This window comes from Antechinus flavipes, chromosome 2 (assembly GCF_016432865.1).
Source record: "Antechinus flavipes isolate AdamAnt ecotype Samford, QLD, Australia chromosome 2, AdamAnt_v2, whole genome shotgun sequence".
NCBI lineage: Eukaryota > Metazoa > Chordata > Mammalia > Dasyuromorphia > Dasyuridae > Antechinus > Antechinus flavipes.
The window spans coordinates 467,652,450-467,679,399 of record NC_067399.1 but is presented as its reverse complement, the minus strand read 5'-3'; the positions used below and the strand labels follow the sequence as shown (position 1 = coordinate 467,679,399).

The 26,950-nt window shown below is 33.1% G+C and overlaps 1 protein-coding gene across 2 annotated transcripts in view; it reads left to right on the top strand.

The window, feature by feature from the left end:
- Window positions 1-26,950, top strand: part of SCAI (suppressor of cancer cell invasion) — a 227,936-nt gene that overhangs the window by 152,089 nt on the left and 48,897 nt on the right. For both annotated transcript variants that reach the window (XM_051979634.1, XM_051979635.1), the window contains 8 exons: window positions 787-883; window positions 2,790-2,888; window positions 3,064-3,216; window positions 15,657-15,758; window positions 16,336-16,437; window positions 17,898-17,976; window positions 20,749-20,848; window positions 24,125-24,206. In XM_051979634.1, the coding sequence (XP_051835594.1) occupies window positions 787-883; window positions 2,790-2,888; window positions 3,064-3,216; window positions 15,657-15,758; window positions 16,336-16,437; window positions 17,898-17,976; window positions 20,749-20,848; window positions 24,125-24,206 (814 nt within the window). The remainder of the gene's footprint in view (window positions 1-786; window positions 884-2,789; window positions 2,889-3,063; window positions 3,217-15,656; window positions 15,759-16,335; window positions 16,438-17,897; window positions 17,977-20,748; window positions 20,849-24,124; window positions 24,207-26,950) is intronic.

Sequence of the window (26,950 nt, the reverse complement as noted above, 5' to 3'; positions counted from 1 at the left end):
AGCCACAAGCATGCACAAGTGTTTCTTCATCATTCTTCAGTCATATAGCCTTTAATCATATAGGTTCATAGGATCATAGAGATTCTTTGTACTCCCCCACCTACCTTACTCCTCAGCTTAATTTTATTCTTTTTTAATTCCAATAAGTATTCTTTCAATTTTATTTCTCTCTAAATAGTCTTAAAATCAACCTTCCATGGAAGCATGCAGTTTTCAGCCAAGTTGTATATTCAACTTTTACTGTTTTTGATATACTTCTCATTCCAAGCTTCCTATGTGCCTGGTGATCCTTGCTAATTCCCACAAGCCCACTCTTCTCCCTTTCTGGGGCTATGCTGTCTCTATATATTATAATCCATCTTACCTTTCTTTTTTTTTTTTCTTTTCTTTCCTTGTCTCCTATAACACTTCTTTCTTCACTCTTCAGAACTAGATGCTAATTTGAAGCTTGCTTCAGGTTTGGGAGATTTTTGATATCTAATATGAACCTCTCATGGCAAATAAGTCATGATAGATACTTCTCTTTCCTTTTATGGTCATAGAATAACTATTTCAAGATCTGCCTGTGCTATTAGCACTGACAGAATATGAGGCTACCACCTTCTTTTCTGAGATCAAATATTGTTACAAATATAATACAGAAAGAGAATGTTTGGGGAAAACTGTCTCATCTTAGGATCTAACATCTTGTAATACAATGACTTATGAAATGCCATGGAAAATAGAGATAGTTAAATATGTAATATTTTTTAAATGATAGCATGATTTTATCTTTTCCTGCCACAGACCCGAATTGGTGGTTAAGAAACTACGGTACTATGCAAGATTTATAGTGGTTTGCCTTCTCCTCAATAAAATGGATGTTGTTAAGGATCTGGTCAAGGTATGTGGAAATTGGAACAATGAGGAAGTTCAAATCTCATTATTACCATTGTATCTGTTATTGTGAAATAATATTAATACTCTCATACTTGAATTATATTTTTAGTAATCTTTAGTAATAATAGTTGCTACTGAATTAGTAGAGGCACACCCATACAGAGATGAAATCATGGAGCTTTAAAGAAAGTAGTAAGTACTATTATTATTAATAATGAGAATTGCTTTCTGCATTGTTGCTGATAATAATCATTCCATTAAAATTATTGATACTTGAAATAAGTAATAATAATGGCTTATATTCACATAATACTTTAGGGTTTATAGAGAGCTCCATGCCCATCACTTTATATAGTCTGCCAACAAACTTGTGAAACAGGTAGTACAAGTAGTATTTTACATATTTTAAAGATGAAGGAACAGTCTTAAAGAATTAAAGTGATTTGGGGTCACCTAGGTAGTGCAGTGGATAGAGCAACAGCCCTTGAAGTCAGGAAGACCTGCGTTCAAATTTGGCCTTACTTAACACTTCCTAGCTGTGTAACCCGGAACAAGTCACTTGACCCCAATTGCCTCAGCAAAAACAACAACAACAAAGAAATAAAGTGATTTGTTCAAGGTCATTCACTTAATGATTAGCCCTGTTGAAACTTGGACCAGGTCTCCTTATTCCATGTCTAGTACTCTTCCCACTAAATTTCTTTTGTCTGCAGTAACTGCTCATCTCTAGACCATTCAAAATAAGTGAAAGCCCCCTAAAATGACAAAATTTTAGCGAAGACTTTAACCTGGTACTTCTATCCTAAGTACTACTACATGACGGAGATGATTTTAGGGGTATCAAATTGAAGTTTAAAATGACGTGTATAGTCTCAGTTAATTTTGCTACTTGGGTTAATTCTTTACTGACAAATAGCAAAAGTCAATAATATATGTTTGACCTATATTGGATTGCTTGCGGTAGAATGAGAGAGAGAAAAAATTTGGAACACAAGGTTTTGCAAGGGTGAATGTTGAAAACTATCTTTACATGTATTTTGAAAAATAAAAAACTTATTAAAGAAAAGTCAATGATATCTCAAGGAAAAATAAAAAAATTAAGTATTAGCCTGGCTTTTAGAGCTCTTCACCATATGACTCTTATCTCCTTTTCCAAATTTATCTCTTTATCACTCTTCATTGACTCTGTGTTTCAGTTAGCCTACCTTAACCATTATTTACTTGCTTTATCCTGTCCTCTTTCCATGCTTGTACTTATATACAGATATTCCTGGAGAATACTACCTCCACTCCCTTCCCATTTCATGTCTTTTAAAATCTTTACTTTTTAAAATATCTATCTCATGTGTTACTTTTTCCATAAATCCTTCCCTGATTCCCTTACTCTTTCATTCCCTCCACCCCCACCTAAAAAGATTCTCTTATTTTTTCTTTCTGTTATTTTGTTTGGACCTTTCCTTTTATTTATATTCTAATTTAAATAGTGAGAAAAAGTTTTATGCAAGAGTTGGCATCTGAACTGCTAGATATAACAATTACTCATGAATGAACAATGCCATAATTCTAGTTTGGCCTCCAATGCATGTTTACATTCCATTCTTTCTCTTCTAGTTGGAAGTTTTGCAGTAGATTTATCATAGAATATTAGAATTGAGTTCATAGAGGTGGAAAAGATCTTATGAGTTCATCTAGTTCAAACAGTATTAGAGTAGGAATTCTATCTATAATATTCCTAGGATATAGTTATTCAGGCTGTATTTAAAGAGATTCTGTGATGACAGTATTTTCAGACTTTCAAAAGATTTCCTACATTTGTCAGTTCTATTCTGTCAGGTATTAATGATATTTAAATGTCTACATACCATTAGTTGAATTGTCTAAAATCTATCTTTGTGGATTTTTAAAATCAGGAACTGTCAGATGAAATTGAAGATTACACTCATCGCTTTAATACTGAAGATCAGGTGGAATGGAACTTGGTACTTCAGGAGGTTGCAGCTTTTATTGAGGTTGGCTTACTTAGTTGTTTTTTATCAAACTATTGATGCGTTTGTGTGAGGACACATTTTTACTGTATAGAGTGGGTATATATGTATATCTTTGTACCAAAAATGGTTGACATCTGAAAGTCTTTTTCTTTGTAAGCATTTTTGTATAATTAATTTGTGACTGGTTCTTTTCTAGGCAGATCCAGTCATGGTTTTAAATGATGACAATACCATTGTTATCACATCTAACCGATTGGCTGAAGCAGGGGCCCCCTTATTGGAGCAAGGAATGATCGTAGGACAGTTGACTCTGGCTGATGCACTCATTATTGGCAACTGTAATAATCAGGTAAAGAATTACTGTGTAATGTTTAAATTTTACCTAGAAAAATAGGAAATTTGTCAAAGTGGGATTATTAATAGTATTTTCCTAATGCATTTGCCACATTTTCTTGAAGAATATAATGAGGTTTCAAAAGCAAATGTTAAATGTCTTGTGTTGGCCGAATACTTTGTCAAGAATTTAGAAAGTTACATGGCATGATTAAAAATATGATCCTTGTCCTCATGGAGTTTTTAGTTCAGTTCAGTGATAAATTAGAAATAACTAGAGAGATTTTTTAGATTTATTAGGTAGTATGGAATAGATCCCCATCAATAAGCACAACCCTAATAGCCACTCTTGGAATAATTATTTCATTTATATCTATTAAAGTGTTATATTAGTTCCTTAGCATTTTGTACCTTTTGACTATTATAGCTTTTTGGGGAAAAATTAGATTTATTTTAAAAAATTGTTTAAGAAAATGAATTTTGTACTTCAAGGCTATGTTGCTATTTAGGTTTTGCAATTATTTCCTTCCCCTTTCTTCCCCTCTTTCCCTTTTCCCTTCTGTTATCACTTTCTCTCCCTTCTTTCCTCTCCCTCCTCTTTTTTTCTCCTCCCCTCCCTTTCTTTCAAAATTGAGATTAAGTAGCTTACCCAGAGTCACACAGTTAGTGAGTGTTAAATGTCTGAGGCTGAATTTGAACTCAGGTCCTCCTGATTCCAGGACCAGTGCTGTATCTACTGCAGCATATAACTGCCCCTATTTTCTTTATGGAGATAATTTTATCCCATTTTCTAGCTAAGTGGGGGGAAATGTGGTACAGAATGAAAAATTTTAATGTTGTCCTTTGGAAGTAGTAAATCATTGAGCTGGATACTAAGAAGTTATATGATCTTGAAAGTACCTTCTAATTCTTGCTTCTATGATGCCAGTACAACTTCTTCCTTTTTACAAAGAAGAAAATTGAAGTCCAGAAAGTGACTCAAAATCACTTCCCGTTGTAAGTAATGACCAGGATATATGGACTTCTTTCCAGTACACACTTCAGCCTTTTATGCTTTGAATATGCTGACATAGTCATAAAACCATGCTGACAGGATCCTTCCTCCACAAGTTTCTGTTGAACAACTTCAATTGGGTTTTCATATTTATAAGACAACCCTTTTACATCTCTCCAAATAACTCATTTTCACACTCAATACAGCAATTCTTCTAAACCTTTTCATTCCTCCTCAAACTCCCACTGTTTCCTTTTCCCTAATTTTCTCAGTGAAGACATTTGCCTCATATTTCACTGAAAAATTGTGGCTGTCATTTCTCAAACATAGAGGAAACAGAGTCAAATTTATAAAAAGAGCCATAGGGGCAGCTAGATGGTGCAGTGGATAAAGTACCAGCCCTGAAGTTAGGAAGATCTAAGTTCAAATTCTGCCTCATATATCTTACTATTAACATTTACTAGCTGTGTGATCCTGGCAAGTCACTTAACCCCAGTTGTATCTCAAAAAAAAAAAAAAAAAATCCGAACTAAAAAATAAGAGCTATGCCCCAAAAGATAAATGATCAAAAGACATAATCTGTTACCAAAGGGCTATAAATTCATGTATATCCTTTGATCTCACAACAGTACCATTAGGCATAAATACCCAAAAAGTTTAAAAAAAAAAAAAAAAAAGAAAGGAAAGGAAAGTGACCTATATGTACCAAAAAAATATTCATAGCAGATCTCTTCTCAGGGCAAAAAAACTGGAAATTGAAAAATTGGATAATGGCTCAATAAAGTGATGTGTTTATGATAGAATATTATTGTTCTCTGGGAAATGATGAACAGGATGCTCTCAGAAAAAACAAAAAACAAAAACAAAAAATTGGAAAGTCCTCCATGTACTCAAGCAAAGTGAAATGGACTGTTTACAAAGCAATAGCAATGTTCTGGGATAACCAGCTGTAAATGAATTCACTGTTATCAGCAATACAGTGATCTACAATTTGTGGATATCTGAAGGGCTTAAGAATAAAAAATCCCTTCATACCCAGAGAAGGGACTGATTGTGTCTGAATACAGATTGGAGCATTTTCTTTTTAAAAAATTTTATTTTTCTTGAGAGTTTTCATTTTCATGAGTGTGGGGATTTTTTTTTTCACAACATGACTTTTACAGAAATGTTTTGTATAACTTCATATATAGTGTTTTAATTATGAGTGAGGATAAAGGAGAGAACCTAGAACTCAAAAATTTTAAAACATGTAAAAAATTATTTTAAATGATTCTGAAGAAAAATATTAAATAAATAAATCAAATACAAAAAGAAAAAAATTTGAGGCTATCCTTTAAAAACTCCCTCTTCTCTCTTTCTCCTAATCACTCATCACCCAGATGTCTTCTTTCATTGTCTCCTCCTTTGCCCCTATTTTGCATGAAGAGATGATTCTTCTCCTTGCCAAGGGAAATACTTCTAAATATACAGGTGATTCCTTTCCATCACCTCTTCTCCCATAAATTGTCCCTTCTATTATCTCCACTGTCTCATTTATCATCATTCTCTCTTTGTCTACTAGCTATTAGTAATTCTGTTAAAAATCTGCCTATAACAAGATTTGATGCAATTTGGCCAGACTCGCAGAATTTTGTTGCAAAAAGACTTGAATTGAACTTAATAGAAGATTTGATGTATAAGATCCGAGTACGAAGAGACTCAAGGACAGATTTATTATATGGAAATGTAATAAACTTGTGTCTAAAATTGTCATAGTAAACAGGTAGTTGAAAAGAAAGATTGGGATATAAATGAATATGATATGATTTTGAAAAGCCAAACCAATGTAGGAAAAAGTAAAAAGATTAATTAGGGTATACAAATGAGGTATGAGAACAAGAATTGCCACAGAGGAATTCAGTAAGGGAGGAGGACTGGTAGTTCTGGGATTCTACTCATATTAGGAATTAGTTAAAGAGGGAGCAATACATATACATATACATATATACATATATATATATTTAAGATGTAAAAGTCTTCTAAATTCACTAAGAAATATGGGGGAGGGAATAAAGTAAGAGGGGTATATAAAGAATGGCATAAGGTATATAGACTAGTGGGAATGGTATTAAGAGCGAGTAAGAGAGTAGGGCAGAGATTAAAGAGGAAGAGGTTAAGTTTAATATCAAGGTAGGGTAGAAACTAGAAATAGTCAGCAGTGGTAGGAAACAAGAGATACATATAAATATAATAATAATGATTAGGTGAAGAATTTATTAGAAAAAAAACCGGGGAGTAATTGATCTCAGATAAAGTTAAAATAGATTTAATCAAAAGAGAAAAGTAGCGAAATTACATCACATGTTAGCTATATTAATATTGTTTTAGACTATTTAAAAGAACTAGATAGTATAAAGTTGGAATATTGTTTTGGTGTAGGAAATGATGACTTGGTGATTTTAGAAAATTGTGGAAAAACTTGGACTTAAGAAAGATGATTTTGATACAACTTCAGAGAAACAGGACAAACACACATAGTAATACATAGATGTATATGAATGTATATATGTATGTAATTATACATGTCCTTGTATATGTATATATGTGGATATAAATATATCTGCTTAATAATAGCCTTCTTGAGGGGGATGAAAGGGAGGAAATGGGGAAAAAAAAGAATAAAAAGTACACAGCAGAGAACAAAAGAAAACCTACAATGAAGCAAGGAAAAGATAGACAGTTATGAATATAATGTATAGTATTTATTATATATGTTTTCCTGAAATGGAAATTTATTGTTTCATATTTTGAATCCTCTCATTCTTCTTTGCATATGACAATTTTTTCTTTTTCTATTTTTTATTTAAGTTTTAAATAAAAGGAAAAAATGTCAAGACTTGTCCCCTCCAGGGCACAGACTTACCTGACATACACCATAACAGGGGAACAACTCTTATCCCTGTTTGATTCTAGGCATGCGTCATAATCTATCAGTCAGCTTGTAATAAGACTCCACATTGTTCACAAGGTATCAGAAAATCAGGCTAAGGATTTATCAGGTAGGGAAATTTTCTGTTAAGAAATTAAATAGCACAATGAAGAAACTGAGGATCCTACCTTAGGTCATATCAAGGTTGTCCTCTCAACTTTTCCTAGGGACAGAATTCCATAAACATCCACTTCTCAGACTGTATCATGTGTAATTTTTCTTTTCTTGTTTTCATGATAATCCCTGTAATCAAAACTAAAAATAACTATTAAAATTACAGTTTTCAAAGTTTTTAACTGAAGTAGCAAAATTTCACTAATCACAGATTAGGACTTGAATAATATTAATTTTTTCATGTTTCACTAACAGTTACATTTCATTTATCTTGTACTTATAAATTAAAAATATCCAACTCTGGGGTTTCAGACATATATTGAATACCTGATACTTGATTCTTATTCATGTATTGAAGTTATATTTTTATTCCATACATTTTGATAATTTTTATAAGAGCTAGCCAAAAATTTTCAGTTGAAAACTAACTCTTTATTCTGGTAAAATTGTAAGTCCTCCTCCTTTCCTTTTTGCCATTTGACAAGTAGTAGGAGAGGGGATTTGGTTTTTCAGTTCTAGGTTCTCAGACTTTAGTACTTTAGATTTTATAGTATTAATTCAATAAGGCTAATAATATCTTATGACACCTGAATACAAAATCTAAGGGCCCTCATATATAAGGATATCTTAAATGGTCTGTGCAGTTTTTTTCTCCAAACAGTAAATATATGATTATTGTAATTATTAAATTATTATCTGCTCTGAAATTATACTCCATTAAATATTTAAATTTTCAAATATTGATTTTAATCACATTCTTTTAACCTATCAATTTGTAGTTTAACAACCTGTAGATTTAAAAAGTTTTCTTTTTAACAGCATTTCTGATACAATGGTTTTCTAAATATCAAAATATAAGACAGATGGCATCACTTTAGTTGAATGCATTTCCAAATTGCAAATAGAAAATTATTCATTTTACCACGTTTGACATTCTATACTAACCACATGTAAGATACACTATAGAATATTCTACATAATGTGCCAAAATGTTTGTGGCAGCCCTGTTTGTAGTAGCTAGAAACTGGAAATTGAATGGATGCCCATCAATTGGAGAATGGCTGGGTAAATTGTGGTATATGAATTTTATGGAATATTATTGTTCTATAAGAAATGACCAGCAGGATGAATACAGAGAGGCTTGGCGAGACTTACATGAACTGATGCTAAGTGAAATGAGCAGAACCAGGAGATCATTGTACACTTCGACAACGATATTGTATGAGGATGTATTCTGATGGAAGTGGACTTCTTTAACAAAGAGACCTAACTGAGTTTCAATTGATAAATGATGGACAGAAGCAGCTACACCCAAAGAAAGAACACTGGGAAACGAATGTGAACTATCTGCATCTTTGTTTTTCTTCCCGGGTTATTTTTACCTTCTGGATCCAATTCTCCCTGTGCAACAAGAGAACCATTTGGTTCTGCAAACATATATTGTATCTAGGATATACTGCAACATATCCATCTAGGGGAGAGGGTGGAGGGAGGAAGGGGAAAAATCGGAACAGAAACGAGTGCAAGGGATAATGTTGTAAAAAAAATTACCCTGGCATGGATTTTGTCAATATAAAGTTATTATTAAATAAAATTAAAAAAAAAAAGAATATTCTACATAATATGTAGTATTTACCATACATTAGGCACTGTGTGAAACACTTTGCAATCATTATATTTGATCATTACAATAATCCTGGGAAATGAGTAACATCATTGTTTTCCTTTTTATAGAGATAAACGAGATAAGGAAACTTACTTAAAATCATACAATTAATGCTTGAGACCAGAGCGTAATTCAGGTTTTCCTGTATTTTCCAGCTTTTTTTTTTTTTTTTTTTTTTTTTTTTGCATTTGATGCCACAATTAACAGGAGAATATATTTCACCACATCATAATTTAGTCACAGGACAAAACTCAGAAAAATCAAACATGACTTTACAACCATAAAATCAAAACTTCAATTTCATAGGGCTACTGGTACCTGCATTTTAAAATTTAGAGCCTAGCATATTAACAATGAGCTCATTTCCAAAGGCTTTTGATAGCACTTTCACCTTTCCATAATTTTAAAATTTTCTTTCAAATATTAGCTGAAAAGCCAAATCAATATGTTTATAATCTAATTCACCCCCACCCCCAATATTTTATGAGGGTTTTTTTTCTTTTCAGTTTCAACTGCAGATGAAAGATAGGGAAAGATTCCAAGTGACATCCTTGTGGAGCTCTAAAGATTCTACAGATGGAGGATTTGCTTCTTAAATAATATTTCAGTGGCAGAGTATGATATTTCCTAATCATAACCCAAAATCTTTATTTATTGTATTTCTTCATTGTAAGTTATTACAAATTTTTGAATAACCCCTGATTAATTTCAATACTCTTACTTTTTGAGATTTCTAAGAGCTTATTAATTCATGGTTTTGTAATGCTGGAGAAACTGAGGGAGGATAGAGATTAGAGAACAATTTAATAATTTATTAAATGGAAAGAGTTACTGGGACCAAATGGATCTATGGTTTGGTCCCAGGGCTGAATGAGACGTTGTCTCCAAGAATCCAGCAAACAATGAGAGTTCTTAATGACCTATATACACTTGGCTCAGACTCAGACAGGTAGAGTGAGGCAGGGGCAGAGTCAGGGTGCTGAGAGCAGGAACGGGACTCTGACAGGATGAGGCAAGCCACCAGAGATGGGATGACATAATAGGGGGAGAGACCCCAGAAATGGGGAGAGGCATCTTGATAAGATGGTATATGACATTCTAGTACCTTGGGATAGGGAGAGGCATTCTGATATTCTAAAACATAAGATGTTTTATCCTTATCAGATATTCTGATAAAGAGGGAAGGAAGGTTTTGCAGGACTGAGAAGCAGAGAAACTGAGTCAGGACAATAAAAGAGAACTGTGGCATAACAGTTTCTTTCTTTCTAGTTTACTCTGGTGATCTTGCTTTAAGTTTATAGGGAAGAATGATGTCCCTGTAACTTTTACTCTCAAAGTCTTATTCTTATTTTTCCTTAACACATTGTACCAAACAGTACTGCAGAACTCATTATAAGATATTTCAGCATATGTTGACCTGATTCTGCTAAGTACCTCATCAGATAAGACAAAGAAAATGGAATGTGTTTCTGGAATTACCTAAAGTCCTAGTAGTTTGCCTCTACAATCTTAAAATGACTAATATTCAGTCTCCCTAATCAAAAGTTACTAAGATATTTTTAAGCAGTTACTGTAATTTACAGTAAAATTATTCCATCCAATCATTTATAATGCCAAAAATTTGTACAAAGTAGAAAAAAGTTTTCCTTGTTTTATCCTTTAGTTTCTATAACTTCAACTTAGCTAGGGCTGAAATGACAAAGTATCTTGTCAGGTTTTTTGTTTATTTGTTTTAACTTCCTGCTGAAAGCCTAGACTGAGAGTAGGTCTTGCTTATTGGGTCAAAGAGCTTAGTATCAGATTACAGAAAGTTCGCAGAAATGGTTCAGGTATAAAACTTCATTATCTTCTCCAACATTTTAAAGTCTTAGGTTTATAACTATAGTCTTTGTCTTCTGCTTGCCTTTTTCCCCTCAGAAATCTTTCAAGGTAACAGAATTTACAAGCCACAGTGAACACAACAGAAGACGAGTTTTCTAAGCATTTTACTAAAACATAAAAATAGTCAAAATGATGAGACAAACCCATACCTGCAAGCCTCCTTATCTTCTACTGAAAATCTAATCTCAAAACTTTAATTTGCTGCAATTTGCAATTAAAAGTCCCTTTTTCAGGTCAATTTTTTGATTGATTTGGATTTTTATAATTTTTGGCATAATCTAAGAGTTCTTATTTTTTTTAAAATAAATCCTTCCACTCCTGTATAGGAATTTCCCTAAGTGTGATATCAAATTAAAAGTACACTCTTTTTCTGGTCTCAAGCCAAAAGACATTTTTCCAGGGGGCTTTTTACCGGGATGTTACTCCTGGATCCCACAATTTCTTTAAGAGAACTTCCCCAATTGTGTGGAGTTTTCCTTGCTTATTTCCCTAAAGAAAATTTTCCCACACTGAAAAATCTTACTTTTAGTTCCTTAAAGGGAGTTTTCAGAGCTATTTTATCTCCCTAGAAGATTGGAATTAAGCTTCCCCAGGAGTATGGGAGCTTAGCTTTCCCAGTGAGATAGGAGCTTTCTCAGTCTTCCCCAGGAAATAATGTATGGTGTTTGCCTTCCTTAGCAAACAATGAGATTTAATTTAAGTTGGAAAAAATAAAATTGAGGAAGGGGAGAGGAAAAGTTGGACATCTAGAGCAGTTCTAGGGAGTTTTTCTGAAACTATTTCCTAGTGATTGGGGTCCTGTTTTTCAACCCTAGTTGGCTGCACCTAAAACCATGGTGGGTGAAATCCGAAGTAACCGAGGAAACAAAAGTTTGAGGTCCCAAGTATTCTGGTTTATTAAGCAATACATTTCAATTGCATAACAAATTGGAAGCAGGTCCCTAGCTTCACAGTGAATCATAAATATGGGGGAGACAAATTTGTGTACATTAAAAAACAAGATTAGGTAATCTGTTGAAAGCAGACTGAGCAGGTAGACTTTTCTGGAATATGACACAAGATATCACAATTCTTATGATTTGCAAGCAGATGGAATTTACAGGAAAATGAAACTTTAATTTCAAATTGGAGTTAGTTTCACAAGATGGAATCAATTTGATTCACATATTACCTAGCTAATCTCCCTCCAGTCTCCTTTACTGGACTTTCATCCAGGTATGTTCAATAATGACAGATTTCTTACAGGATTCTCTTGGATGGTCTTCTCTTCTTCCTCTCTGCTATGTTACTTGATCTTCTCAGCTTCCATGGATTGGATTATTATCTCTTTGTTGAGATATCTTATCATCTTCTTATCTTCTTATTCTGCCCTAACCTCTTTGCTGATCTCTAGATTTGGATTTCCAACTGCCTCTACTTGGATATCTCTTAGACATCTTAAAAATCAACAAGTTCAAAATTGAACTAATTTTATTTCTCTCCAAATCCTTCCCTATTTCTAACTTTTTTACTACTGCTGTTAAAAGCATCACCACTCTCCCAATTTCTCTTATTTACAGTTTTGGTGTGATCTTTTACTCTTTTTTGGAAGGGGGCCTAGGCATTGGGGGTTAAGTGACTTGCCTAGGGTCACAAAGCTAGTAAATGTTAAGTGTCTGAGGTCACATTTGAACTCAGGTCTCCCTGAACTTTAGGACCAGTACTCTATCCACTGTGCTATCTAGCAGCCCCTTGACTCTTGACTTATCCTACTCCATATTCAATCTTGCCAAACTTGTCAATTTTATCTTTGCAACATCTCTGCTTAGGTCCACTTCTCTTTTCTCACCTTGCCATCACAATGGTATAGGCCTTCATTGCCTCATTAAACAAGCTGGTTGTCTGTCTGCTATAGGTTTTTTCCTACTTCAATCCATCTTCTATTCAGCTGTCAGAGTGGTTTTCTTACAGATCTGACCATGTCACTGCTCTCTTTGATAAATTCTAGACTGCCCATCACTTCCAAGATTAAGTATAAAATCCTCTCTCACATTCAGTCCCTTTACTTTTCAGCCTTATTCTTTACCCCCTTCATATACTCTTTGATCTAATGTCACTGACCTGCTTGATCTTCCTTTAATGACATGCCATTTCCTGACTCTATTTTTTAAAAAATAATTAAAACCTTATTTTTGATATTCTGAATTTGCCAACAGCAGGCAGGGGCATTTTTCACATGCAAAAAACAAACAAACAAACTAAAATGTACACTTTGGCTCCCAATTTCCCTTTAAAATCTGCCCCCCTGTCTCTTTTCTCCCTCTAATATAAAAGCTTTTCCTTTGTATGAAATAATTTTGCCCATTTTTTTATCTTCCCTCTTCTTTCACTGCATCCTTTTTTCTTACCAGTTAAAATTTTTTTTAGCTTATCCTACCATAATCAATTCACTCCCATGCCCTCTGTCTCTATAGAGTCGTTCTAACTACCATAATAATGATAAAGTTTTTAGAAGTTAATATGTATCTTACCATGTAGAAATGTAAACAGTTTGGTTGTATTGAGTCCCTCATGATTGCTCTTTCATATTTAACTTTTGTTGCTTCTCTTAAATCTTGTATTTAAAAGTCAGATGTTCTATTCATTGCTGTCTTTTCATAAGGAATGCTTGAAAAACCTCCATTTCATCAAATGTTCATTCTCACTTCCGAAAGATGCATATACTTAGTTTTTCTGAGTAAGTTATTCTTCATTGTAATCCTAGCTCCTTTACTTTCTGGAATATCATATTCCAAGCCCTGTACTTCTTTAACTTCACAGTGGCGAAATCTTGTGTGATACTGACTGTGATTCTCCAATATTTGAATTGTTTCTCTTTGGCTTCATGTAATGTTTTCTCCTTGATCTGGGAGCTTTGAGATTTAGTGATAATATTCCTGGGAGGGTTTCTTTTGCAGGGGAGGGGAGGTGGGGTTCTTTCAGAAGGTGATAGGTGAGATTTTTTTTTCTATTTCTATTTTACATACTGGTACTTGAATATCTGGGCAGTTTTTCTTTATAATTTCTTGAAATATGATGACTCAGCTGTTGATCATGGATTAAAGATATCATTCTTAAATTATTTCTCTTTAAATATTTTCTGTGTCTCTTATTTTCCCAATAAGGCGTTTCATATTTTCTTTTATTTTTTCTATTCTTATGTCTTTATTTTATTATTTCTTCATATCTCATGTAATCATTATCTTTTACTTGCCCAATTCTAATTTGTAAGAAATTACTTTGTTGAACTTTTGTATTTCTTTTTATACTTGTTCAGTTCTTCTTTTTAAGTTCTTTTCATCTGTAAAGTTTTGTGCCTCTTTTATCATTTGGCTAATTCTGTTTTTAAGGAGTTATTTTGTTAATTTTTTTTGTGCCTCTTTCACTACACTTATTTTTTAAAAAATTTTCTTGCATAACTCTTTTATTCCAAGTTTTTCCTCTGCCACTTATTTGAGTTTTAGAATAATTTTTTAGCTCTTTCAGGAATTTTTGTTGGACTTGTATTCAATTTGCGTTTTTTTCTTTGAGACTTTACTTATAGCTGTTTTGATATCATTGTCTCCTCTTGAGTTTATATCTAGATCTTTGCTGTCACTATGGTAGTTTTTTACAGTCGGGTTCTTTTTTTGATAGGTTGCTCATTTTTCCAGATTTTCTTATTTTGAATTTTATGCTTTAGTTGAAATCTGTTTATTTGAATGGGAGAATTGAGCATTATCCCAAGATTCAGACTTTTTTGGTATGCTGCTTTCAGAGCAAGTTATGTTTTGGAAGTTTTCAGTGCTTCTATAGTGATATGATTTGGAGAGGTCACAGCTCTCCAGTTATGTACTATAGTTTTTACTTAGAAAGGGTCTCAGATTTCCTGTAGCCACAGTACTAGTGCTCAAGTCCCTTAATCCCTTGTCACCTTCTCTTTACCTTGGAAATGTAATTTGGGAGTGTTTATGTAGAATAGAGTTGCCTTACAGTGCTCTGTTCTGTGCTCAGCGCTTGCACAGGGCTCCCTTGTAATTTCCTTCTAAACAGTGTTCCATTCCCCTTAACATCTCTGGGCTGAGAACTCCTAAAATTGCTGCTGGTGTTGCCATGATATGTGCTCTAGGCCAGTCCCCAACCCAGTGTCACAGACCTCTCCTTCCAATCTTTTAAATTACCTTAGACTGGGAAAAAAGTCTTATCCCAAATTTTTGTTGGCTTTACCATTCCAGAAATTCAATTTGAAGCATTATTTTAAAGTTGTTTGGAAAGGAATGTCGGGAGAGGCCAGCTTCCTCTACTCTACTATGTTTGTTCCTTCTTTTCCTTTTCCTCCATCCCCCACTTCAGTCACTTTCAGGGATTGTTTCTCTTTTCTCTGCTCCACTCAGAACTGTTTCCCTATTTATTTCTATCCTCTAGCTTCCTTCAAGTCTCAGTTAAAATCCCACTGACATTATCAATTTCTCTTAATTCTAATGCCTTACCCTTGTTGATTATTTCCAATTCAAATTATATTTAGTTTGTTTGAACATGATTGTTTGCACATTGTCTTTCCCATTATACTATGAGTTTCTTGAGAACATTAACTGCTTACCTTTTTTTATATAGTCAGTGCTTAACACAGTGTCTGATGAAGCAACATTGATTTGCTTTCGTGATTACTTTGGTGGTTTCTTCATAGTTAAGGGAATTTAAGAAAATGACGTTAAGTAAGTTGACAGTAGCCCTTGTTAACATCTATAATTAAGATCTTTATTTTACTGAGCTTTGTTTAAGACTATATCTTTTCCTTGACTAATACATTAATATTTTGTTCTATTTCTTTTGTAGGTGAAGTTCAGTGAACTAACTGTTGACATGTTCCGGATGTTGCAGGCCTTAGAACGAGAGCCAATGAATTTAGCTTCACAGATGAACAAACCTGGAATGCAGGTGACAGTTTTCTGTAGTTTTTATAGTTTGAGCTGCTTGTACTGTGTATAGAAGGAAATCTTTGTTTCTTATAACTCAAGAATTAGTGTACAATAAAATAATTCTTCAGAAGATCCAGGTTTTCATTACTGTGGCTGTTTCTTTAACGGATATAGATTGCAATTCCTCTAGTACTTGTATAGTTTTCCTTATTTTTATTGTGATCAGAATAAGTTCCAATAAGTGGCCTGTATTCTGGTAATGATACTCTTTATATTGGGCTAGGCTCATCTTTAAATGACCCTTAATTCCTCCCTGAATTTGTAATCAGCTAGAAATGTCAGAACTAAACTCTATTAGAAGTAGCCTTCAAGAACTAGATTCACTTTTATACCATATTCATATATCAGAGGAGGTCTTTTGTGAAAGGCCATACACCATAAAAGTTTTTCTTTCATGGACAACATGAGTATATAGATCCAGTAAAATGGCCTTTGTTATTTAGTGTACTAGGACATATTTGTTCCATGAAAAAAAATTAAAATTGTCCATTAAAATAAACTAGAGTTATTTATTTTTTTATTTTGTGTGATTACAGGAATCTGCTGACAAACCTGCCCGGCGAGAAAACCCTCATAAATATTTGCTGTACAAACCAACCTTTAGCCAGCTATATACATTTTTAGCAGCTTCTTTTAAGGTTTGTATGATTATGTTTCCTAGTGCTTAGGGAGAAATTGGGTCCTAAAAGAAACATATTAAATATGCCAGTGACAAATTTGATGAGCCATATTCAAATGAAATACCTACTTTAGAACTTGGAAAATAAGTCTCCTAAGTATCATTATGTAGTATAGAAAGAGCTTGTGATGTGTATTTTCCTGAGAAACTTAATGAATATGTTTTTTCAACAAAGTTATGATGAGTTACCACTGTGCTTATCATAAGTGTACGTACCCCCAATACTGCAGGCATAATAATTATTGCTGACACCTCATCAAGCAAAACGGTATCTTGTCATGTATATTTGTCACCTGTCAAGAAGCATCCTAAATATATTTTTGCTTCATTTTAACAGCTTGGGAGATTAAAGATCTCAGTTTTTTTTTTTCCTCCACCCCTAATTTAGAGGCCTGGGAAGAGAATTTCTTTTAGCGCAATAGTTAAGATATATTCTCTATTTTAGGAACAAAATATTTTTGCAACTTAAGAAAATCTTGAGTGTTATACCCCTTTACTTTTGAAAAGGATGTATGTATTAGTATCCACTTGAACATTTGTGCAATTATAAAAATCTGCATCTTAAAAATTGTACCCCCTTGCACTCCTCCTTTCTACTTGTGCCTTAGGCTCCTCCTTTATCTACTTCTAGCCCTGAATCTGAATTTGTTGTTTAGTAGTTTTTCAGTCATGTTCTACTCTTTGTGACCCTATTTAGAATTTTTTTTGACAAAGTACTGGAGGGGTTTGCTATTTCCTTCTCCAGCTCATTTTACAGATGAGGAAACTGAGGCAAATAGAGTTAAATGAATTGCCCTGGGTACACAGCTAATAAATATCTGAGGCTGGATTTGAATTCAGAAAGTTAAGTCTTTCTGGTCTTCCTGACTCCACCCTCAGAGCTTTGTCCCTGGCATCACCCAGCTGCCTACAAATCTGAATTTAGGTATGTAAAAAATACTCATTACTCAGATGTTAGTGTCTAAAGACAATCTTTATAAGTTATGATCACACACACACACACACACACACACACACACACTCTGAGTAATGGTTAGCTTTTTTATTTTTGCTGTGTAGACAATTATGGAAGAAGTAGATATCACTGAGTAGAAGTGTGGGCTTGTGATAAGGCCATTAGACCTGAGCTAGAAAATGTGTGTGTGAATCTAGCTCTGCTGTTTAGTAGTTGTATGATTTAATTAGTTTTCTGACCCTCAGTTTTCTTATTTATAAAATGAGGGGCTTGGACTAGATAGTTGCTAAATCTCTTGCACGTCTAGTATTCTGTGATTAAGCCAACAAAACTAAAATTTCTGCTCTGGTTATCACCACATTGTGTTAGCGGAATTTATTGCTCTTTAATAAGTCACAATTTGTTTTTTTTTTTAAGTGCATTTCTCCTTGTTTATTGTTTTATATATGTGTCTTAAATTCCAGGAGCTGCCAGCCAACAGTGTGCTCCTGATTTACCTGTCAGCCACTGGAGTTTTTCCCACAGGTCGTTCTGATAGTGAAGGTATAATAAAGGAATGCTCCCTGTCATGAGCAGGGCTTGAATTCTCTTTATATTCTGCAAGATGATGGCCTGTGGCCTCCTGACTGTCTCAAAGCTCCTTTCTTAAGAGGCCATTTTCAGTTCCAGTTTCTTTTGAATGTAATGCTCCTATAGATTCCCAGCTAATTTTATTTCCTTAAGTAGTATACATAGATACCTATTAATCACATAAAAGAGTTCTAGATTTGAGTCCAAAGACCTATAGATTTGAATTCATGCTCTATTCTTTCTAGCTGTGACCATCTAGTTTCTTTACCTTCCTGGGCCTCAGGTTCCTTCTATAAAATGAACTTGGATAAGATTGTTATCTCTAAAGTGTAGTCTAGCTTAAATTCTGTTTTTGTGAGCCTATTGATTACACATTAAGAGAAAACTTCAGCTTTTGCCTAAAGCCCGCTGAATACTGTTGAAGATCCTCAAAAGCTCATTTAACTTGTTGATCTCGACTTCATAACATGATTCTCTCCTTCATAATCATGTTCCCTGAGCTTCTAGTTGATTAAATGGTTGGGTCTGTGGCTGCAGTGTGGCTGAGAATCTTTGTGGAAATCATTATACTTTTATTACTGTGAAAGTTCAAGCCCTTGTCATGATTTTGTTGATTCTGTACTTCTTTACATTTCTCTCTCTCTTTTTTTTTAAACCAAGTTGCATATTAGGGTGCTGCTGATAAAACTGAAAACTCTCTGACACAAGTAGAATGGTCAGAATATATAAATAAGTTGATTTAAGTAATTAAAATAGTTTCTTTGTTATAAAGAAATTCTATTTCATTTCCTTCCTCTTTTTAAAAACTCATTTCTTTTTTGAAACTTGCATTCCTTTATAATGAAGCATGCTCTTCTTTTCTTCCTTGCATGACTCATAGTCCCTCTTAAAATATTTAAAATAAAAAAAAAAATCTCTCTAGTTTTTTGTTCCAGTGATTTGAGGGAAGTTTGGAGGCAGCAGAGGGGAAGAAAAATACAATATGATATTGCACGTCTTATTTTGCATCATTGTATGCTGGTTTGTTTCCTATCTAGTCTAGCCAATTTGACTTTGGGTTCCTCCCTATTTGCCTCTTTAGTCTTAAGACTGGAAGTTTGAAGTGAATCTTTCATTGAAGAAGTAGATTCTGCTTATTTTTACTTTTGAAAGCCTCTGGATAAGTGACCTGGACTCTATATTTTGCCTAGTGTGTGATTTGTAAAACATTAATTCTTAGAATATTGAACCTTTATAATTTGCTTATTTTTTTCCTTTTTATAATGAAACAACCATATTTTCAGTCATGCTTCACAATAGCTAAATCATTCTGGAAGGTAACTTCAGAAGTATGCTTTATTACATTAAAACTACCTAATGGTGAATTTATAGGTTCTTTTGTGGAGCCTTGTTTTTATTGGGTTGGTTACTCCCTCCCTGTACTGATGACAGATCTAGCTTGATTTTTTCCTTTAATTTTTACTCATTTGTTTCCTCTAATCCTTCAATGTGTTAAAAGATTTCCTCTGATCATACAGACTTCTTAGAATATGTAGAATAACAAAAATAATGATGATTTATAAAGCATTTTTAAAAGAACAACCCTGTAAGATAAAGCATAAAAATATGATCATCGCCATTTTTAAATGAGAAAATTGAGGCCTAAAATGGGGAAGTGATGTGCCCAAAGTCACATGGCTTGAAAGTATCAGAGCCAGTTTGAATAGCACATTTTCTCGTAAGCCACATTGCCTTGAGGTAGTATAGTTTGTTTGAAAAATAATACTTCAAAATGTTAAAGTACCAATTCAAAAATGGGTAGATAATAGGAACTACAGATTTCATTGATAATTCTGGGTGAGGAAATTTCCTTTACAAATGTAAATCTGCAACATAGAGTGATAGAGAATTTCCTACAACAGAGGTCTCAAACTCACAGCTTGTGAGGCCCAAATCAAATTAAAATGTAATTAGAAAATATTTATTAGCAAATTAGCAAAATAAATAAAAATACAGTACAACATAGATGATGTTATTTTGTGGTTTTGTAAGTCATTATATGGCCTGCAGAATTTGACTTTGACAGCATTGGTCCACAATCTTGACAGATTAAGTGATTTGCTCAAGGTCATACACATAGGACTTGAATATGGATTCTTCTTGTTTTGCATCTGGCTCTCTATGTACTATGTCATGCTTAACTTAATAAGACACTTGACATAGTACTAGAATTTGTTGCTGTTTTCTTTATATTGAATTATGTATCATTATGAGAATTCCCAAACTTCTAAAATACTTTGGCAATATTTATTCTTAGAGTAAATCTAAAAATAGGTAAAATTTTCCATGGCTTTTTATAAGAGGTCATACAGGAAAATTTCAATTCTTCAGTTATTTTACATAAAATTTATATATTGATTTTAATTTTCATATAAAATGTTAGGGTTTTTTTTTCTCTTGGAGTTTTAATTATAATGACTCAAGTTCTCCATCACTATTTATATTCACAGTAATGTCATATACTAAGTTTTTATTGTTTCTCATTATGCCCTATTTTATAAAAAAAAATTGCAAAAAACCTTTTATAATGTTGAGATACACACTACATGGAATTGTTTAGTAATCACATTATGTTATGTATTAGAAAATGTGTACTTCTTTTTCTCTCCTGATGAGAATATATATTTCTTTGTTACTATTTTGTTTGAACCTAAGAAACAATAATATTCCAATTAATATCACATTTCCTTCCCTTTCTTTTTATAGGTCCATATGATTTTGGAGGAGTACTCACTAATAGTAATAGAGATATCATAAATGGAGATGCCATCCATAAACGAAATCAAACTCATAAAGAAATGCATTGGTAAGAAAGCTGATCTAGCTTCCAGTAATTCTTTGGTGGGGTAGGGAGAGGAAAAGAAGAAAACAAGCATTTATAGCACTTGTACAAGATGCTATACTAAGCACTTAACAGAGGATTGCCTAGCTGTGTCCGAGGCCAGACTTGAATTCAGGTATTCCTGATTCCAGGCCCAGAATGTCAGTCCTGTCTATACTTCTTCTTAAAGTAGAAGATTTCTAGTAACACAGAGATGCAACAGAACATAGTAAGTATTCATTAAAAAACAAAATTAATCTAGAATTAAGTTAGCTGGACATAAAGACCTAGGAACATAGAATGGTAGGAATTAGAACATACAATACTAGAGCTGTAATGTTACTTTTTAGAGCAATGAAGAGGAAACTGAGGCTCAAAAAGACAGAGTGATTTCCCTAAGATCACTTAATCAGTGAATGACAGAACCCATTGATTATTCAAGGAAGAAAGAATTCTTTTGCTCAAACCTATCTGAAACTGAGCGCTTTGGTAATTGATATAACTAGAATTGTAAGTAGATCTCCCTTTACAACAATGTTTGTTCTTGTCCTTTGTCTCTAATGGGATGATATTGAATAGTAAAAGGGCATACCTATATTTGACAGCTAACAAGATGGGACTTTAATGGTATTGGCATAGGAAGAGAAACAATCTTTCATCCAAAAGCCAAACTTTGTTCAAGAGACAGAAGAAATATGGTTTAATGAAAAGACATGGACCTATAATCAGGAAAACTTAAGTCTTCTTTTAACACTTATTTCCTTCATCCCTTTAGTCAGGAATCACTTTTATTCCTCAGACCTTTCATAACACCTTATACCTCTTGCGCTCTTATATTATGCTCTGAATGCTAGTTATTCAATATTCTTATTGCATACTAGTATGTGTAAAATATCCCATCTTGAGAGATTGAAAGCTAGAAAGGGTAAGAATATTATCTTAATTCTGTCTCCTAACTCCTAAAAAAGTATTTGTTTTTTTCCTCCTCTTCATTTTTTTTTTTTTTATCATTATAGCTTTTTATTGACAAAACATGTGCATGGGTAATTGTTCAACATTGACCTTTGCAAAAACTTCTGTTCCAACTTTTCCCCTTCTTCTCTCCACCCCTTTCCCTAGACGGCAGATAGTCCAATACATGTTAAATATGTTAAAGTATATGTTAAATACAATATATGTATACATATTTATACAATTGTCTTGCTACACAAGAAAAATCGGATTTAGAAAGAAGATAAAAGGGTGAATGTTGAAAATTATCTTTGTAAATATTTTGAAGATAAAAGTCTACAAAAAAAAGAAAATATCCCCCCACACACAAAAAAAAAATAGAAAACTGAAGGAAAAAATTGTAGCATTCTTTGATAAATGTCTTATTTCTCAGGTATATAGAGAATTGAGACAAATTTATAAAAACAGGAGCCATTCCAAAGTTAATAAATGGTCAAAGGATAAGAACAGACAAGAGTAAAAGAACAAAGCCATTAATAATCATATGAAAAAATCCTCTAACTAATAACAATTACAAAAATGCCAATTAAAATAATTCTGAGTTATTGTATTGCCAAAGAAACTGAGTCAAGATAGAGATTAGAGAATATTTAATAATTTATTAAATGGGAAAGATTTACAGGGACCAAATGGATCCATGGTTTGGTCCTAGGGTTGAATGAGACTACCTTCTCCAAGAATCCAGCAAACAATATGAGTTCTCAATGAGTGTGTGTATATATATATATATACACATATATACACACACACACATACATACATATATATATATATATATATATACACACACACACATATATATATATATATACACACACACACACACACATATATATATATATATATATACACACACACACACACATACACTCTCAGACTCAGGGGGTAGAATGAGGCAGGGGCGGAATCAGGGTGCTGAGAGCAGGAACGTGATTCTGATAGGATGGGAGACTCCAGAGACGGATGGCCTAATGGGGGGAGGAACCCCGGACATGGGGAGAGGCATCTTGATAAGATGTTATCTTAAATTCTGATATCTTGGGATGGGGAGAAGCATTCTGATATTCTAAAACATAAGATCTTTTTATCCTTATCAAATATTCTGATGAAGAAGGGAAGTTTTGGAACTGATAATTATAAACTGAAGCAGAACAATTAGAGAAACTGAGTCAGGATTGGGTCAGGATAATTAGGGAAACTGAGTCAGGACAATAAAAGAGAACTGGCATAACAGTATCACCTGACACCTACAAGATTGATTAACATGATGTAAAAGAGAAATGACAAATGCTGAAGAGGATGTAAAGTAAAAGGTACATTGATGCACTATTAGTGGAACTGTGAACTATTCCAGCTGTTCTAAAGAATACATTTGTAACTATGTAGAAAGGGTGATAAAATTGCATATTCTTTCTTAAAGTAAAACCTTTATTAAACCTGTGTCTTAAAAAGAGCAAAGAAAAAGGAAAAGCCTGTATGTTACCAAAAATATGTATACCAGTACTTTTTGTGGTACCAAAAAAAACCAAACCCAGAAACTTAGGGAATGCCCATCAATGGTGAAACAATGAACAAGTTATACTGTATGATAGTTATAGAAAATTAATGTACTTTAAGAAATGATGAAGGAAATGTTTTCAGAGAAACTTGGGAAGATTTGTCTGAACTTATATAAAGTGAAGTGAGCCAGAACCAAGAGGAAAGTCTAGAAAGTAACTGTAGTATTAGGAAAATGAATTGTAAAAAACTGTGTAACTCTGATTAATACAGTGATCAACCACAACTTCAAAGGACTTGTGATATAAATTGCTGTCCACCTCCAGATAGAGAATTGAAGGGCTACAATGCAGATTGAAACATTTTTCCCCCTGTGTCTTTATTGCTTTCTTCCCTCCTCTCTTCCCAGAACATGGCTGATGCAAAAATGTTTTTCATAATTGTGTATGTATATTGGGTATCCTATTTCTTTCTCAAAGGGCAGAGGAGAGAATTGGGGAGAGAAAAAAAAGTGAAAGTGAAAATATCTAAAATAAAAACTGAAAAACATTTTTTAAATTATTCCATATGCATTAGCTATAATGTTTTATATGTGTATGTGTATATGTGTGTGTGTGTGTATACATATACATATATATATATATATATATAAAGAGTTATGTGGGTGTGGGAAAAAGAGGCCCCCTTTGTATAAGATATATAATAGTTGATTTGGATGATTGGTCTTAAGGAGCTCTGTGTTTCTCTTCTTAGCCTTCATCCTGGAGATCTTTATCCTTTCACCAGAAAACCCCTGTTCATCATTGTGGACTCATCTAATAGTGTTGCATATAAGGTGAGTCTAGAAAGAGCTAGTGATAGTCATAAAATTTTATTCCCAGGATTCTCTTCTTGTTATTGTGTGTTTTGTGTCTTGCTTTATTTTATTTCTTTTACACAGTTTGTATTTAGTCTTTCTTTTCTTTTGAGGTTGTGCATGCTAGTAAGGATCTGGTGCTATGAATAGAAACAAGAAGAAAACTGCATGAATGGACGCTCAGTGGAAAGTAATAAATCCTGCAGGAAAAAAAAAATCAAGATTTCCAAGATCTCTGGTGGGAGGTTCATTTATGTTATATATCCTAGGATGTCTGCTTTTCTGGAGGTGGGGGTATTGGGGAAAATTTCTTTTTTTTTTCTAAAAAAAATTTTTTTTTTACCTCCTGTACATTAAGTTACTTTTAGTTTTTGAGTTAGTTTGCTGTGCCATATTTTTGCCATTGAACTTATTTCAAATTACTGTCCTTATAAATAGATGGATGACTATGAATATGTATATCATGAAGATTTTGTCAGTTATAACAATGGGATAATGATGGCAGAAGACTTTGAGTTAAAATTTAAGTCAACTTATACCAATCCTGTAACTAATCTGGGCCTTAATTTCCTAATGTGTAAAATGAGGAAGTTGGACTGAACAGTCTTTTTAGTTTGTAGACTCTCTGATCCTGTTGTTTAGAACAATCATTTAGCTTATATATAAAATAGGATGTAAATGTTTGTCCTATCCTCTTCCTGTGCTTTTGAAGATCAAGTGAAATAATGGATGTAAAAGAAGGTTATGGCCTAGGATACTAAAACAAGATCCACTGTGAAATTAATGTTTTAGTTTTTTTTAATAAATAAATAAAATGTTTAGGTTTTTTTTTTTTTTAGCAGTTCAACACTTCATAACTGAATAATTGTTAGGATTCAAACTAGGTAATTCCCAGAAAAATGCCAAGAAAAATTCTGGAATCTACTGCATCTATCTGGAATTATTTCATTAGTGAAGCTTATGTTAAAAAATATTCAGGGTATGCAGAGCTTCCTCTTTTACCTACTTTCCATTGTATGTTTTAATATTTATGATCACATTAGAGGAATTTGAATTTTCAGATTTATTTCTAGAGAGCAATAGAGATATCTGTTGACTAAGGGAAGTCTGACGCTAAATACATGTTTTCCATCTGGTTTACATGTTTAGTTTTACCTTTTAGGATTGAACTTTGAATTTTAATGGTGCTTTTGTATTAACCAAGTTTTTAGTACATACCCTGTTAATAAAATGTCAGGTCTTTCAGTTGCTTGGAAAGTTAGCTATATCTGTATGATTTTTTTCAGATTTGGAGTTGTAATTACTCAAGGGTTTTTTTTGTTGTTTTTTTTAAAGAGTGGAAAAGGATGGCTGGTAGATAGCTTCTTTTGAGGCAGTTTTTTTTTTTTTTTTTAAGAAACTTACAATTAAAACAAAGGAATTAAGTTGATGTATAATTTTTCAAAAAACAGAATATACCTGTTTTAAGTTGAAAAATGATTTTCTGATGTACAAAAATTCATTTATTTTGTTGTTTTAATCCAGTTTTATGTCATAATGTTGGACTTTGTGAGTTGGAAAGACTGAGTTCAGATCCTGTCTCAGTTACTAGCTATATGACCATAGGAAAATCATTGAACTACTCACCCTCAGCTTTCTCATCTGTAGAGAAGAGATAATAAATAATAGCACCAATGTTATAGGGTTGTTGTGATGATCAAATAAGGCACATGTAAAACTCCCTGTAAACTTTAAAGTGTTATATGCTAACATATATGTTATGAAGAGTAGTAGTACTAGTGATCTATTGCATTATCTTCAGGGATCGGCAATCTTTATGTCTCTAGTACTTCATTTTAAAATTTTTCTCTATTATGAACTTAGTAACAAACATGAATATTTTCACGTACAAAGGAGAATAGGAAAAATGTCCTTTGTGTAAGTTAAAAAGATAAACTAAGATATAGTTTGAGGAAGATATGACTTGACAGCAAACAATTCATTTTTTTTTTTTTAAAGCACTTAGAACTTATAAACTTTAGTTGAAGTGGTGTATTATCTTCTCTCTCAATGTATTTCGGCAAATGCTGAATGATGATGTGTCAGGAATGTTGTAGAGTATATTCCTTAATTGGATAAAACCTGACTTAGATGATATATAATGTCCTTTCCGATTTTAAGACTGAAACTCAAATTAGAAAAGGTGATTTATGAAATTCTGTGACCTGAGCATTGGAAATTTTCTAACCTGCTATTGTCACCATTTTTGGGGGATGGTAGCTACTTACATGTTTAAGTGATGTCATCTGTAGTAGTGGTAATGGGAGTAAGGGTAAAATGTTTTGAGTTATTCTGTGATGGGTTTTTTGTTTCATCTTCCTTCTTTCTTTCCTTTTGAAAGAAGAAACCCCTTTGAAGAACTGAAGTATAATGAGAAGGATGGATCCTTGCCAAGAAATGATTTGCATCTTTGTCAAAATCAACATAATTATCCACAGAGCCTCATTTTTAAAGCATTTGGCTCAGCATAGCAGACAGCTGCAGTCTGTTCATAATTTCTGACTTTCAGGAAACTACTAAAAAGTTAAAACTTTTAATGGCAAAAGGTGATTTAAGAAGTTTGAAATATATAGTAGATATTGATGCATTAATAATTGAATCCCATTGTGTCATAGCAACATAACTTATGTAGTGATGGCTTTGGGAATCACTGATCAAAGATCTGGAGCTGGGAGGGACCTTGA